Below are 16,168 nucleotides of genomic sequence, written 5' to 3' on the forward strand. Positions count from 1 at the left end.
CTTACTCAAGTCGTCCAAAAGGAATGAGAGCCAACAATATCCTTTCCACTTAATTTCCTTTAGCCTACAGAAATAGCCCAAGGGAATGAGAGATTGCTGGAATGGAAGCCTGCGACCCTATTTTGACTTAATTCCCATTGGCCTACACAAGTAGTCCAAGGGAATGGGAGACAACTAGAATGGAGGCCCACAACCCACATTCCAGCAGCCTCCACTAGTCCAGTATCCTACCAGCCCTAATACGGCTTTTAGGGCCTCCAAGAAAGAAACCCTCCATGATCAAGTCTGCCAACAAGCCAACCCATTTAACAGATTTCACAAATTCAATGGTTGATTTGCAAAATAAAAAATTTGTACGGAGATGTCTAGCAAATGTACACTAAATGAAAAAAAAAATAAAAAAAAAAAATTCTCAAAATAGAATAAGCTTAAGGTTAGAGTATATTTATCATTATCATATACTCTCACACTTAGAATAGTCATTCCAATGAAAATGAATATTCCTTAAATTGAAGAATAGGCTGAATAGCTATTCTTCTCAATTTTGATAGGAATAACTATTCTATGAAAATAATTATTACGTTCCACCTTCTTCCATTTTCAATAAAAGCTATTTATTTTCTTAATAGAATAGTCGAATAGTTATTCCATGTACTAAACATACTCTAAGTAAACTTATAGAAAAAAATCTTACGTTACCACAACTTTTATTATAATTTGCATACAAACTGATGTGACAATCCATAATTAGTGAAATAATTAAGAGTATATGATTGACAAGTTATACACTAATTAATTAAATTGACAAGTCGAGTTTTTTACTTAATCATTTAATCAATTATAGATTGTCAAATCATTCTGTAAAAAGAATTATAATTCTTCGAAAAAAATCTCACACTTAATGAGTCAAATATTAAACTTAATAGTTTCACTTAATTTACTGTGAATGAATAAGGATGCATTTGCTTGAATGGCATTGTTGGGTTCACATGGATGTAGCAAAGGTTCAATTTTTCCTATGTTGGTAGAGATGGATCATTGGCCCTAATCTTGAAGGTGGATAGAATATTGGGTAAGCTCAATTATCATAAAAAAATCATTAAAAAAGAAAAAGAAAAGGCTGTACATTGATTATTGTGTGTTTATCACCTAATTAATTATCTTTATTTATTGTTTTAGAGTAGAATATTTTAAGAAACCTTCAAATAATATCATTTTAACTCAAAGTTTAAAAAAATAAATTTGAGTTGTAAAATATTATAAACAATTTCAATATACGTATATCAAAATGAGGATCATGAATTTCTAGAATTTTTAGGATATTTTACAGGAATTTTTTAAAGATATTTTATTTGTCATACCAACATCTATTATATTTAAAATATAATAAATACGAAAATATAAATATTATATTATAATGAATAAATGTAATATGATAATTATTATTGAGATTTGAGAAAATTTACTCAAAATAATTCACTTCAGAATTTTAGAGGATTCTCACTCTCCCAGCAAAAATACACACAAAAAAAGAAATTCTCGATCCTAGAAACGACGCCGTTCTCGCCCCAACTTTTCCATTTTCCATTTTCCATTTTCAAAAGCATAACAGAGACAAAAAACACGAAACCAAATAACGTGCTTCCACCATTTCTCATCTCCGACAGCGATAGAGAGAAGAGAGAAAGCAACAAATTTCTGGAGTGAGAAACAAACCCGACCCAGAAAAAATGGGCAAGGATCTGAGCGATGACCAGGTGTCGTCCATGAAGGAGGCCTTCACGCTCTTCGACACCGACGGCGACGGCCGGATCGCCCCGTCCGAACTGGGGATCCTAATGCGGTCTCTCGGGGGCAACCCGACGCAGGCCCAGCTCAAATCCATCGTAACCGAGGAGAACCTCACGGCCCCATTTGACTTCGCTCGATTCCTGGACCTCATGGCCAAGCATATGAAGGCCGAGCCCTTCGATCGCCAGCTCCGCGACGCGTTCAAGGTCCTCGACAAGGACTCCACAGGATACGTCTCGGTCTCGGAGCTCCGGCACATCCTCACCAACATTGGCGAGAAGCTCGAGCCCTCCGAGTTCGACGAGTGGATCCGGGAGGTGGAGGTCGGGTCCGACGGGAGGATCCGGTACGAGGATTTCATCGCCCGGATGGTCGCCAAGTGACGCGAGGGTAGAATCGGGTTTGTGTTTTACGGAAATGTTTCTTGGGATTCAATTTCTGTTATGTTTGTTCTTCGTTTGGTGTTCTGGAATTAGGGTTTGTTTGGATTCCTTTTTCTTTTTCTTTTCTTTGAAGTGATGCTAATTTCGTTCTTGTTTTGTTTATATTGTGTATTGAAACTTTGGTCTTCAGGGTTTCTTATTCTGGATTTTGTTTGTTTAAGTTTGTATGAGAATATTGCGTGCCTTGGAAAATTCAGTAATGTCTTTATGATGAGATTTGGCACCTGGTTTGTTGTTGGGTATCGACGTTTTGACGAGTTGATCATAAGATGATGGATAGCCATTTGTTTCTTTGTTACTTTGTGTTTTCTTAGTGTTTTGAAGCTTAAAGAGAGAAGAAGTTTATGTGATTGTGAGAAATGGACTACATCAGCTGTCGAAAATTTCAGTCATGCACTCTTAATAGCGCTCTTTAGTTGTATAAAAACATCTTCTTGTGGGATATTCTTATCCTTCTTTTTGTAATTGGTTTTGGTTTTGAATACAATTGAGATATGTAAATCACAAGTCAAGACTCTGATCTTTGTTAAGCTCATGAAATTTGTGAGGTGGGAGGCAAAATGTGTATGCTTTAGAAATGCCATAATGTTAGGCTTGTAGTGCCTTTTGTGCAGTGAGTGGTGTTTAATGGATGGAGCTTCTTGATGCTGAAAGTTACGTGTGTTGCATATTGGTGAATTATGGATGAAATAGAGATAGACTTGTTTGGCTCGTTCTCTTCTGCATTTAAACTTTCTTCGCTTGTGTAGAAGATGGTGCATCTAAAATAACAGAGTGGAGGTTTGGGTTGGAAAGAGCAATGGAAGCAAATAAATTATTTCATACATTTTTTATTCAACCACATTTATGGCAGCATCATTTATCAGTAACAACAAGAGAAGTTTAATTGATCCTCTTTCAATTCCTGTTGATACTCGTGTTGATTTGTTTCCCTTTCTAGAAACTAAGAAAACACTCTAGGTTGTTACTTAAGGATGAAGTTGTGCAGGGAAGTTTTAATTATGTACATCTTTTTAGGCGAGCAGCCAAGTTTTCTTGGTCTGTACAATGGCTAGGATCATTGTGATCGGAAGTCATTTCTACTAGGTTGGGAAGCAGCAAAGGCTCCGTTGCAGTAAAATTTTCAGAGGTCTGTTAAGCATCTTCAAGTTTTATGAGGTAGCTATACATTCACCGACTGAGCTGTTGAGGCTTGTGCTGTAGTTGAAATTGTAGTTGTAATTTGCATCATCAAGCTAGATGAGCCATGCCCCCCAACCTCCCCGGCTCAAGAATGTGTAGATAGTGACTTGCTTTGGGTTCCAAACCATGTTACTGTTCCAAGCGAAGGTAAAAGATTTGCATGTGATGTCTAGACTTGCATCAGTCCTTGGTGTTTCATGTTCTCATTTCTCAACACTAGAAATATCCATCGCCTGGGAGATCTATAGCACAGGATTTGAGCTGATCGAAGAATAGCCCCGTAAACATCGATTCACTATATTGGATATGGTGGACCTTGGTACTGCACTAATTTTTTTGATAACTGGGAACATCTTCAAGGCGGGGCTACTTCGTGTACCCGTCTCTGTTTGGTAAACCTCGGACCTGTGTAAAGCTAGGTATGTTGCTTATTCTAGAGTTCATGGCCAAGTTCGCAACGTGGATTCTCTTGTAAATGTGTCATTGGTTTAAACCATCAATGAAAGATCAGACTCATGCAATAATACATTCCCAAAAAGGTTGAAGACCAAGTGGAAGACTAAAAGTAGTGTAGTGTGTAGATCCTATTTAGGATAGGTTGGTGGAGAACTATTACATCCTTTAGTTACTTGGCTTCAAGAAACTGAAGAAAGTGGTATGTTGACTTTTAGGTAATATACATTTTTACCCTCAAACTTGATGCTTTTCGTGGTGATCTAGAAGTAATCCAGAAGCCTTTCACTAAGTTGTGATGGACAGTGAAAAAGCGTGAGTGTTTGTAGGCCATTCTTCTGACTGGGGAAGTTTGGATGGGGAGGGGGAGGGAACAGAGGGTTTGCTTTGCTACTTGCTAGCTGGCGGCAATAGTAGGGTAAGATTTAGAGAAAAATCTACCGCTCAGTTGCTCCGTTATCTTGGCTTTGAGAAAAATCTTCATTTTCTTACAGAAAAAGAAAAAGAAAAAGAAAAACAAACAAACAAAAAATCTTCCTTTTTCTCTTTACACTTGCTGAAATCCCTTGATGCAAGGCCAATTGCATATTTCTTTCACTATTGATGCTTTGGCAAAAGTCACTTCATTGTAGATACTAGACCAGAGTGAGTAGGACCATACTGAGGGAGGCCCTACATGGCATGGAATGGGTGTACAACGAAAGCATTAAGCCTCACTTTTTAGGGTGAATCTCATAGTCGTGCTTCGCAATTGAATGCGCTACTTTATTTGAAGAGACTGCCCAAAGAGTTATGGTGCCTTGTGGAGAGTTTATGCCAACAAGTCTTTTCAAGAATAGTAGTACAGTTTGGCCATTACATGTCCTTTACAAGAATAGAAGTACAATTTTTGTTTTTTTTTGTTTTGTTTTCTATTTCCTTACATATTTTTATGGAAACCTTTGGTTACCACTGACCAGTCGTAAATATTAGAGATTTTTTTTGACATGGTCGTAAATATTAGATTGAATCTTTTATTAATTTCATACTTCATCATATTCATAAAGAAAGAGCATGCTGCACTAGTACGACGCCACAGATATAAGGGAGAATTTCTTTTATCCAAAACTTATCTATAACTTGTTTGATAGTTGCTTTAGCTAACCCATGCTTAGCAAAATTAACTTCTCTTTTGGCATGACTATAACCTGCCAACTTTACAATTTATTTAACACGCCTCGAGTATAGTCCACTATTTGTCCATATCTATTTTAGTTTCGCTTGTTAGCCTTCACACCATTCACTATTTGGATCGCATTACCCTCCAAAACGGTCTGCTGCAGCCCCAAGTCCCGATTAAACCCCACCGACTGCAAAGCAGCCAAACCTCCGCTATAACCGGTTCTACAATAACAAAGTTGGTTGTGCTCCTAGCAACAATAACACACCCCTCATGATCCCGCACAATGATATCAATGCCAATTCGACTATTTGGAGAATCTATTGCAACATCCCAATTCACCTTTTGAGTTCTCGGTGGTACCTCCATTGTTCCTCCTCCATATTATATATAACTTGCTCTCCCTCATTAGCATTTGCTTTCATATATTCTGCAATAGAGTCTATAGCCTCTCGAATAACTTGGTCAGGATAAGTAAATTCGCTACCAAGAACCACTGTATTTCTCATAAACCAGATTTTTCTTGCTATTACCGCAACCAACTCATATTCCTCACAATCACATATATGATATATCCATCGTCTCTTCCATGACATTTATAAATGCGATTTCTCCTCCACTACTTTTTTGGACCTTTCCACATGCTCCACACACATCTCTAGTTGAAGGGTAGCTCCATAAAATATGCTCAACATTTTCCCGTTCCAATCCACAAATGGGGCATAAGGAGTCTGTCACAATACCTTTCTTTAGAAAATTCTCTTTGGTTGGCACGCTCTCCAAAAGCATCTTCACCACATTAGGCACCTTTATATTCCAAATTACTTTCCTTAATCTACCATGTCCTGTATGCTTTGAGCCTCCCTCACGTTGCATGTCTTTTCTTTACTTCTACATATGGTAAGCACTACTCACAGAAAACTTGCCCGTAGAGGTACCTTTCCAAATCATCACATGCTTCTGACTATATTTGCTTAATGATAACTGACATATTATATCGACCTCATCCTCCTGGAAAATTTCTTTTATCAAGGAACTATTCCACCATCTGGTATCTTGATCTAAAAGCTCCTTCACTTTTGCATCTTCCGCTAACATCTTTGGTGATTGAGTAGAATAAGTGGCCGGAGTAGGCAACCACTTATCGCTCCATATTTTGACATCCTTGCCATCTCCAATCCTTCATATATGCATATATATTTGAGCTGATCACATGCTGACAATATTTCTCTAAGCAAAAGGTCTTCTACCCAATGCTGTTTCCATGATAGTTCCTTTTGGATAGTATTTTGACTTGATAATATTTGCCACTAGGTTGTTTGGGTTTTGTAATAGTCTCCGGTACTGTTTTGCAAGCAATGCTTTATTAAAGCATACCAGATCTCTGAAACCCATACCTCCATGTGTCTTGGATCGTCCCATCTTCTCCAATTCATCTAATGGGTCTTAGCTTCTTTTCCCTGAAGTCCCCATCAGAAATTCTGAATCATTGAGTTTATGTCCTCGTACAATTTTTTTGGCAGAAGGAAGACGCTCATAATATATGTAGGAATTGCTTGAACCACAGCTTAAGTAAGATCTCTATCCCTACTTGTGAAAGGAACCTTGTCTTCCTATTGTGCAACCTCTTCCATACTCGGTCTTTAATGCTCTTGAAAGCCCATGTTCTAGATTTTCCTTCTAGCGCCGGAAGTCCCAAGTAAATGTCAAAATCTTTGTGTAGCTTGGATCCTAGATATATTGAGAATCTGGTCTCTATCCTCCATACTTGTATTTCTGTTGAAACAATCAACGTTTTATCCCTATTCAACTTTTCTCTCGAGGCCTCATAAATCTCCAATGGCCTTGCAAAAAAGTAAAAGCTATCATCAAGGAAAAAAAGATGGCTTAGCCGTGGACCCTTTTTGGAGTTTGGAACACCAATTAGCTCCCCCATACTTTTCCGCATGTTGTGGTAATGAGCTCAAGGTCTCCAAATAGAGGATAAGAAGATAAGGGGATAAAGGATCCCCTTGCCATATTCCTCTATAAGGGCAAATTTTGCCCACATGGTTGTCCATTGATTAACACAGAATAGGTCACAATGCTGATAGAGGTCATAATATGCTTAATCCACCTATTGTCAAACCCCATCCTCCTCATTGTTTCCTCCAAAAAAACCCCATTCCACTCTATCGTAGGCTTTCCTCATGATTAGCTTCAACGTCATATATCCCACCCTTCCCCACATTCTAATGTGCATAAAGTGTAAAGTTTGTTCTTTAGTTTTTACCAAGTTTTGGACTCCAACTTAAGAACCAACTAGACAACTCAACCTAAACTTACAACCAAACTAGTTTTGACACTAAATTTGTCAACATAAACCTAACACTTTTGAAGATCACAAAGTTGCACACAAGATTCATATAAAATTCAATGGGGTAGTTCAATCTCCAAGCAAAACCAAGTCAACCTCAAAGCTTGAAAGTGTTCACTTTGTGTTGTCACCTCTAGTATTACATAATAGAGCTACTCATTGATTCTAGTGCATAGATGTGATTTTGAATTGTAACACCCTTTATTCAATAGCCATTACCAGTCAAGCAAGCAACCCATCAATTAAAATTATAGGTTTTGACTTATTTATTTATTTATTTTATAGAGATTTACTAAGAGCTTATTTTGAATGTAGCTAAAAACTTCAAAATCATATGCACCATCATGATAAGGGTGTGACACCATCCCATTGTGGCCATGGATCAAAGGCCATTCAAAATGAGGGTGGTAAACGTTTTACTATGTAACAACCCAACTTTAAGAACATAATATTGTCCCTTTTTTTTTCTCTCTCTCCTTTTTTTTTTTTCTTGAACTAGTCTGGACATTACCCGTTCTAATACTACTCTCGCATAAGCTTGTTTAACTATGGAGTTCTGATAAGTCTATAATCATCATGACTTTAAAACATGTTGTGTCAAGAATTGTACGAATATACATATAAGCACATTCTCATTCCTATATCCAGGTGATGTGAGACGTCGCAATCACCTCTCTTGGGACCCAACGTCCCTGCTGGCGACTCTCATGGGATCACCACATTCTTGGCGTCTCAGTGAGTTCCCATTGGCGACCTTCATGGGCTTGTGCACGCTCCCCTCATCTTAGGCTGGACAATGACTTTAATACCATTTGTAACAACCAATTCCCAACGACACAATATTGTCCACTTTTAGCTCTCTTGAATGAGATTTTTCAAAATGTCACAAATCTTGGTACTATTCTCACATAAGCACGCATAACGGTGGAGTTCTAATAAATATATGACCATCACGGCTTTAAAACACGTGTAAAGAAGAGTGTGAATATACATATAAGCACATCATCATTCTCATACCCAAACAATGTGAGACATCACATATTACTACAATAAATTTGATCGAACCTTCTATTTTCATTATTATTTTATTATAGAAAAATTACACTTAAACCCTTGCGAACTTGCATGCGATTTGTAAAAATATCACTAAATTTTAAAAATGAGACTTGACCCTCTCTAACTATCAAACGGTTGTAAATTAGACCATCTGTTAACACCTGACGTTAAAATTGATGAAAAATGCCACACATGATGCTCACATGACCTTTTTTTTAAAAAAAAATAAAAAAATAAAAAAATAAAACTTAAAATATCCAAATAAACCCTTAAAATTATTAAGAGAAAAAAAGGACAAAAAAAATGCCACACTCAAGATAGTCAGGGGGTGGTCCACAGTCGAGCACCCTTGAAATGGTTAGGGGGAGGCCAAACTACCTGCATAAGTCACCACAAACTAATAAGGAGGTGACCAAATGGGAAACAGTAAATGAAATAGAGAGGAGCCAATTAGTTTATTTAGGAGAGGTAAAATGGTCATTTATTATTATTATTTTTTTACCATTTTACCCCTCTTAAATACACTAACTGGATCCTGAAATGGAGAGGATCATTCTCTGACCAAATGACCCCTCAACCTTGAGGAGGTGGTTCTGCACCCCTTACAACCTTGTGAGGTGGCTTGGCTAGCCCTCCATCCATTTTAGATGTGTTTGGGGTGGTTCGAGCACCCGCATAAACATTGTTCAGCTATTCCTTAAGTTTTTTTTTTTTTTTTTTAGGGGTAATTTATGTAGTTTAAGTATAAAAATAAAAAATAAATAAAGTAACTTGCACATCATTTGTGGCATTTTTTTTTTTTTTTTGTCTATTTTAACATCATTTGCTAACATATGGTATAACTTTTAACTATTTGATGGTTGGAAGAGGTCAAATGTCACTTTAAAAGTTTGGTAGTGTCTTTGCAAATCACATGTAAATTCAGGAGAGCTAAGTGTAATTTTACCAAATCAAAATACAAAACAAAAGAGATGAGTGGTTCAACAAGGAAGTGATTCACCCTAAAAAATGACCGTAGAAGTAGTCAAATCACCCTCGTAGCCTTGGTTTTCAAGGTAACTCAGTCACCCCCAACATCTTTGTTTTTTTTTTTAAAAAAAAAAAATTAAAAATTTGTTGTTTTTTTCTTTAGTTGAAGGGTAATTTGTACATTTCAAGTACAAAAAATTGTACATAGTAAGTCATGTAAGCAACTTCCATCCATTTTAACGCCAAATGCTAACGAAAGGTTCTATGGAAAGAAAACGGTAATTTGAGAGAGACAAGTGTCGCATAATAATTTAGGGGCAAGAAGTAAATGTTGTTTGCTGGGTAGATTGATGTCGGATCGGCGCATTCAGAAAGAAACTTTCAAGGCGCTAATGACTAGTCTTTGGAAGACTATTGAAGCAGTGGCTTTTAAGGAACTACATGATAATTTTATGGCTGCTAGAGTTTTCTAACATGGTTGACAAACGGCGTGTCAAGGAGGGTCACCCATGGCTTTTTGACCGCAGTGTTTTGGTCTTAAAGAAAATTGATGAAAATATACCACCACTGCAAATGGATTTTTCCAAAGCGTTTTTTTGGGTACAGGTACATGACATGCCTTTATCGTGTATGAATCGGGAAGTAGGTTTTCAGATAGGCCAATCCATTGGCATTGTGGAGAACATAGATGTTACTGGTGATGGAGTTGGGTGAGGTAGATGTTTACGAATAAGAGTTTATGTTGATATCACAAAGCCGCTTGAAAGGGGTCGTGCTCTTGTTGTAAATGGTAAATCTCTCTGGGTATCGTTCAAGTATGAAAAACTTCCACAGTTTTGTTATCATTGTGGGAGAATCTATCATGCAGACAAGCCATGCACGAGCAAAACTAGTTTCTACATTAATGAGAATGTATTGGCTAAATCTTAGGGGGCTTGGCTACGGGTAGATGATCTACGCTATAAGAAGGAAGGCTTACTGAAAGTTCAACAGGCAGATTATAATTCAGGAAAGCAGTTTTATGCCAATTAGGAACCTGTGGTTGCCGACAGCGTAGTGGAAGGGCACTCTTCGGCCAAGGTCACAACCCGTCTGATCATACAAAGTACAGAGGATCAGCACAAGGCAGAGAGGAGCTGGGATGACTCAGCTGACAAAATTTTAGGAGGAGCAGCAGGAAAGCAGGATGAACAGTGCACGACTGATTACATAGAAAGTGATGAGAAGCAGGGTGGGACAACTAGTATTAATGTGAAAGATTTAGGGGGGGATTTGGAAGAGAAAAATGCGGCTGACATCAGGAAAGGTGACAAGGATCAGAGCGCGAGGCAACTGATCAAGAATGATACAGAGGTTTTTGCCCAAAACTCAGTGGAAGACTGGGGTGTGATGAAAAAGATTTCTTGCATGGAGCAAAGTGTCGCAGATCTTATAATAAATGTGGGAGATTCCTTGTTGGTAAATCTGAATGAAAAAATGACAAAAGTTGAGCATGTGGCATGCAAGAAGCCATGTAACACTAACGTGGCAAATGGAAGCAATGGGTCCCAGGAGGAGGTGGTTTTTTTCCCGCCAAACCACACAGGACAAGGAGTACTCTCTAGTGTATCCGATCCACCCACCCCTAAACATGGGTATAATGTTATCCATGAGGATTCCTAGGCTACAAATGAGGAGACTACAAAGGCTTTGGGCAAGGTACGTACGTGGAGAAGAAAAATTAGGGATAACATGGCTGGTAGTATTTATGAAATTGAAGGGAAAATAAAGTTTGAAGATGTTGGATGGATATCTTCTGATATTCAAGAGACTCAGACTAAGAAAAGTAAACCTAGAGGGGAGGTACATTCTCTGTTGGCAAAGGTGGTGGCTAATTCTCAGCCCCTCCTGTTACAATGAATCTCTTATGATGGAATTGTCGAGGGATTGGAAACCTTCAAATTCGAGATTTGCACCAAATGGTGCAAGAAAAGAAATCCAATTTTGTTTTTCTCATAGAAACCTTGAGTAAGCATAAACATATGGAGAAGATCAAATGCAAACTGGGCTTTGAAGGACTTTTTGTTGTAAACCTGGTTGGAAGGTGTGGGGGTCTAACTTTACTATGGAAAGAAATTTTTTTCATGGAGATCTTTAATTTCTCTCGCCATCATATCAATGTTATTATACATAATGAAGATGGAAGTCCGAGATGAAAGTTTACCGGGTTTTACGGAAATCCTGATACTGCTAGGCGAAGTGAATCCTGGGATTTGTTGAGGCTCCTAAAATCATTTCAACCCACAACATGACTTTGCACAGGTGATTTTAATGAGATTATAGAGCAAACGGAGAAAGAAGGTGTAGCTCTAAGACGTAATTCCCAGATGAACAATTTCAAGATGGCTTTAGAAGATTGTGATTTGAGTGGTCTAGAGTTTTCTGGGCCACGGTATACATGGTGCAATAGTAGAAGTGATGGAAATTTTACGCAGGAGAGACTTGATCGAGCAGTTGCCAATAGTGATTCGTGTTTACGTTTCCAACATGTGGAGGTTCATGTTTTGACAGCACACACTTTGGCCATAACCTGATTCTCATTTCTTACAGGGAACTGCCTCTTGTACCCGGCTTTATCGCTGCGGTTTTAAATTCGAAGTTAATTGGTAGTTGGATCCTGAATGCCGTGATATCATCAAAGCAGCTTGGGAACAAGAAGTGTTTGAGGCAAATCGGATGAAGGATATCCAGTTTCAATTATCAGCTTGCCAAAGAAATCTTACACGTTGGAGTAAACAAAAGTTTGAGAAAGATGCAGAATTGTTGAAGCATAAAAGTAAAAATCTTCTTGAATTGCAAAGAAATAACCGTCCTAATCAAGTTGATTCTATTAAGCAGATACACAAAGATATTGATGATATTTTGGAGAGAGAAGACGTTAAATGGAAACAGAGAGCTAAACATAACTGGTATCGTCAAGGAGACCGTAACACCCAGTTCTTCCATGCATGGGCCAATCACAGAAGAAAAGTTAACAATATTCGTTCAATCACTGATGATCAAGGTAGGACATGGAGGCACAATAAGGAGGTATATAGGGTTTTCATTGACTATTATAAAGATATATTTAGCTCTAACACATCAACAGATTTCTCTCAATACTTGGAACATGTGGAGCCTCGAGTTTTGGCGGAGATGAACTCAAATTTACTGTGGCCATTCACGGAGGAGGAGGTTTGCATGGCTCTTTCCCAAATGCATCCCTTGAAATCTCCAGGCTTGGTCGGATTTTCTGCGGGTTTTTTCCAAAAGGCTTGGTGTACTTTGGGAAGAGAAATCACATAGGGAGTTTTATCCTTCCTCAATGGAGGGCCTTTTGATGCGGCTATTAATGCTACTAACATTTGCCTTATTCCTAAGGTTTCATCCCTGTAGTCAGTCAAAGATTATCGACCTATTAGCCTTTGTAATGTGGTATACAAGTTAATTTCTAAGGTGCTTGCTAATAAGTTGAAAGTTGTGTTGCCTCATATCATCTACCCCGAACAAAGTGCGTTCATTCCGGGCCGATTGATAACAGATAACATCATTGTGGCTTTTGAAACTCTCCATACCATAGAAACACGGCTAAAAGGTAGAAATGGTTTTATGGCTCTTAAAATTGATATGAGTAAGGCGTATGATCGTTTGGAGTGGGATTTCTTGGAGGCTATGATGCGGAAACTTAGTTTTGCTGATAGATGGGTTCGGCTTCTAATGAATTGTGTCCGAACAGTTACTTATGCTATTCTCATCAATGGCCAACCCCATGGTCATATTATCCCCACTAGAGGTATTCGTCAGGGAGATCCCATTTCCCCTTATTTTTTCATTATTTTTGCTGAGGCTTTAAGTAATATGTTAAACCATTCTGCAGGATTGAGAAAGATTTCTGGTGTGCCTATCTGTCAAGGTGGGATAAAGATAAATCACCTTCTTTTTGCTGATGATAGTCTCTTATTTGGGAGGGCTAATCTCAAAGAATGGAGGCAAATTAAGGATATTTTGGATATCTATGAGAGGGCTTGTGGTCAGAAAGTTAACCTTGAAAATACCTCTATTTTCTTTAGTAGAAACACAAGGGAAGAGGATCGGGTATATATTTTGCAAGAAACGGGGCTTAATTCTACAAAGCAGTATGAATCATATTTGGGGTTACCAGCCCTTATTGGTCGGTCCAGAATTTCCTCTTTTAACCATATTAAGAGCCGGATTTGGAGCCAAATGAATGGATGGAAAGAAAAATTCCTATCCTATGCAGGTAAGGAGATCTTTATAAAAGCATTCCTTCAGGCCATTCCAACTTATACTATGAGCGTGTTTAGGCTCCCAACTACTCTATGCCATGAAACAAATATGTTGATGAGTAAGTTTTGGTGGGGACATAAGGAAAATACTGATCAGATGTCTTGGAAAGGCCTTGGCAGAAGTAGGAATTCAGGGGGACTGGGATACCGAGATTTGGAGAGTTTTAATATTGCTCTTCTTACTAAACAAGGGTGGTGCTTAATACAGAAACCAGATTCACTTGCAGCTAGGGTTTTAAAGGAAAAATATTTTCTTGAGAAATCCTTTTTGGAGGCTTCGCTTGGATATAGACCATCTTATATTTGGCGTAGCATATCGATGGCAAAACCTCTGCTGCAGGAGTGATTGATTTAGAAGGTGGCAGATGAATCAAAAATTAATAATTGGGGAGAACATTTGATTTTTTTTTTCTCCCCATTCCAATTCTATTCAATTACCATTGCATATTTTAAACAAAGATGCCAAAGTGGCTGAAATTATTGATCAGCAGAGTATATGGTGGAACATACCGCTTATTGAGCAAATCTTTCCAACTGACATTGTGGAGAAAATTTGTAGCTTAGCCATTAGCCCCGGCGTTGTTCAAGACAGGCAGGTCTCGGCATATACGGCCAATGGGCAATTTATCGTGTGAAGTGCTTATTTTTTGCAGCTTGACTGGAAGGCCCGTCTAAATTGCTGCAGCTCTGTTTGCCCCCAACAAAGTCTTGTATGGTAGAAAATATGGAAGCTGAAAGTGCCCCGTGTAGTTCATCTTTTCCTCTGGAGAGCATGCAAAGACATTCTTCCTACAAAGGAAAAATTAATGAAAAGGAAAATTGTGACTGACCCGAATTGTCCTTTGTGTGGCCGAGAGGTGGAAACGTCTAAGCATGTCTTGTGGGGTTGTGATGCTGCTTGTGCAATGTGGTCTTAAAGTTCCTGAGCCATCCAAAAATGTGCAATTGAAGCAGATGCGTTTAGTAACATCTTTAATTATTTAAGTGATTGGCTGAATCAGGAGGAAATTGAATTAGCTGCCATAATTGCCCAAAAGTTATGGCTTCGAAGAAATCAATGGGTTTTTGAGAGTACCCTTATGCCCCCAAAGTGTTTGTTAATTGGTGCTAGAGACTCACTTGAGAAGTTTCGAGAGGCGAATACCCCATCATCATGTTTTGATTTACAGGACTATTCCACCCAAACTCTTTGGAAACCTCCTAGAGCTAGTAGTGTCAAGGTGAATTGGGATGCTGCTATAGACAGGCGGAAGAATCTCATGGGGGTAGGAGTTATTGCCTGTGACCATTCTGGGATAGTTCTTGCTGCTCAGTGCTTGGTGCAGATATACATTTTGAATCCGACTATAGCAGAAGCTATTGTGCTAAAATGGGTGTAGAACATGGACGAACTTTGGGTCTCCAATCCATCTTTCTCGAAGGCGATGCTAGTGTGGTGGTCACAGCTCTAAATCGAGAGGATGAGGATTTTAGCAGGTTTGAGAATATCATTGTAGAGACTAGAGAGATTTTAAAGGATTTTCCTGTGTGGAATGTTAACTTTGTCCGAAGAGAATGTAATAATGCGGCCCACCAACTTGCTAGGTTTGCTGTTATTCAGGATCTAAATCTAGTTTGGATGGGTTCGTATCCGTCTTGTATTTCAGGAATTGTAATTGCCGAGTGTCATTTGTCTTATTTTTAATGAAATTGCAAGTTCCTTTCAAAAAAAAATAATTTAGGGAATTATCTAAAAATGGCTTGTCAGTTGTCAGTTCAGGTATTAAGTGTATTATTTCCGTTACTTTATCTTTAGGAGCTTTGCCAATTGCATTTGCTAGGACTTGTGGTGAAGCCTTGAGATTCAGCTGCTGGATCTCAAATTGGGTAGTTAGAAGCCACATTTTAGCAAAAGAGAATTTCTTATGAGGAATCAACTTATAACACTACTTAGAAAGATTAATAATAGCTAATGAGCAATCTCTTCAAACTCAAGTCAAATTATCCACTCATCTGAATCATACATAGGGCAAACCAATATACAAGTGTGCATGATTCGAGTGCATGCCACTTAGCTTGCATGAACACTTCTTTGTTTTGATGAATAGTTCTCTTATAAACTTTAGAATTAGTATACATACAATAGAGATTTCAAAATTATAAACAATTACAATAACTAATGAAGTAATTAACTTCCCAATTCTTCATCATCAGATTGCACAACAGATAGTTAACTAAAAACCTAAAATCCACAATCATCAACTATATTAAATAAACACCCCTCACATTGTTTAAGAAAAAAAACAAACTTACAATACTTTGAATTTATTTTTGAATTCTGTAAAGATAACTGCATCAAAGTAGCATTGAACAGAACAATACCTTGAGTGTAGGTCAAATCAAAATTACAACTCTTAAGTTACTATTTGATGTGATGCAGAGCAACATATATAGG

The 16,168-nt window shown here is 38.0% G+C and overlaps 2 protein-coding genes across 2 annotated transcripts; both read left to right on the forward strand.

The window, feature by feature from the left end:
- Positions 1 to 1,619: 1,619 nt before the first annotated feature.
- On the forward strand, positions 1,620 to 2,525 carry LOC133854472 (probable calcium-binding protein CML13). The gene has a single exon (XM_062290698.1). The coding sequence runs from the start codon at positions 1,731 to 1,733 to the stop codon at positions 2,172 to 2,174; it is 444 nt and encodes a 147-aa protein (XP_062146682.1). The 5' UTR covers positions 1,620 to 1,730; the 3' UTR covers positions 2,175 to 2,525.
- An 8,615-nt stretch (positions 2,526 to 11,140) lies between these two features.
- On the forward strand, positions 11,141 to 15,113 carry LOC133853871 (uncharacterized). Its single transcript, XM_062289895.1, has 6 exons — positions 11,141 to 11,234; positions 11,711 to 11,943; positions 12,059 to 12,622; positions 12,824 to 13,220; positions 13,305 to 13,522; positions 14,736 to 15,113. Exons 1-6 carry the CDS (start codon positions 11,141 to 11,143, stop codon positions 15,111 to 15,113), a joined length of 1,884 nt encoding a protein of 627 aa, XP_062145879.1.
- Positions 15,114 to 16,168: the final 1,055 nt, after the last annotated feature.

The sequence above is a fragment of the Alnus glutinosa genome, chromosome 13 (assembly GCF_958979055.1).
Source record: "Alnus glutinosa chromosome 13, dhAlnGlut1.1, whole genome shotgun sequence".
Lineage (NCBI taxonomy): Eukaryota > Viridiplantae > Streptophyta > Magnoliopsida > Fagales > Betulaceae > Alnus > Alnus glutinosa.

Coding starts and splice junctions, on each gene's coding strand:
- LOC133854472 (XM_062290698.1), top strand. CDS start 1,731: ATGGGCAAGGATCTGAGCGATGACCAGGTGTCGTCCATGAAGGAGGCC.
- LOC133853871 (XM_062289895.1), top strand. CDS start 11,141: ATGGCTGGTAGTATTTATGAAATTGAAGGGAAAATAAAGTTTGAAGAT. Junction 13,221..13,304: donor TCATATTATCCCCACTAGAG/GTATTCGTCAGG, acceptor ACCATTCTGCAG/GATTGAGAAAGATTTCTGGT. Junction 13,523..14,735: donor ACACAAGGGAAGAGGATCGG/GTATATATTTTG, acceptor TGGCTGAATCAG/GAGGAAATTGAATTAGCTGC.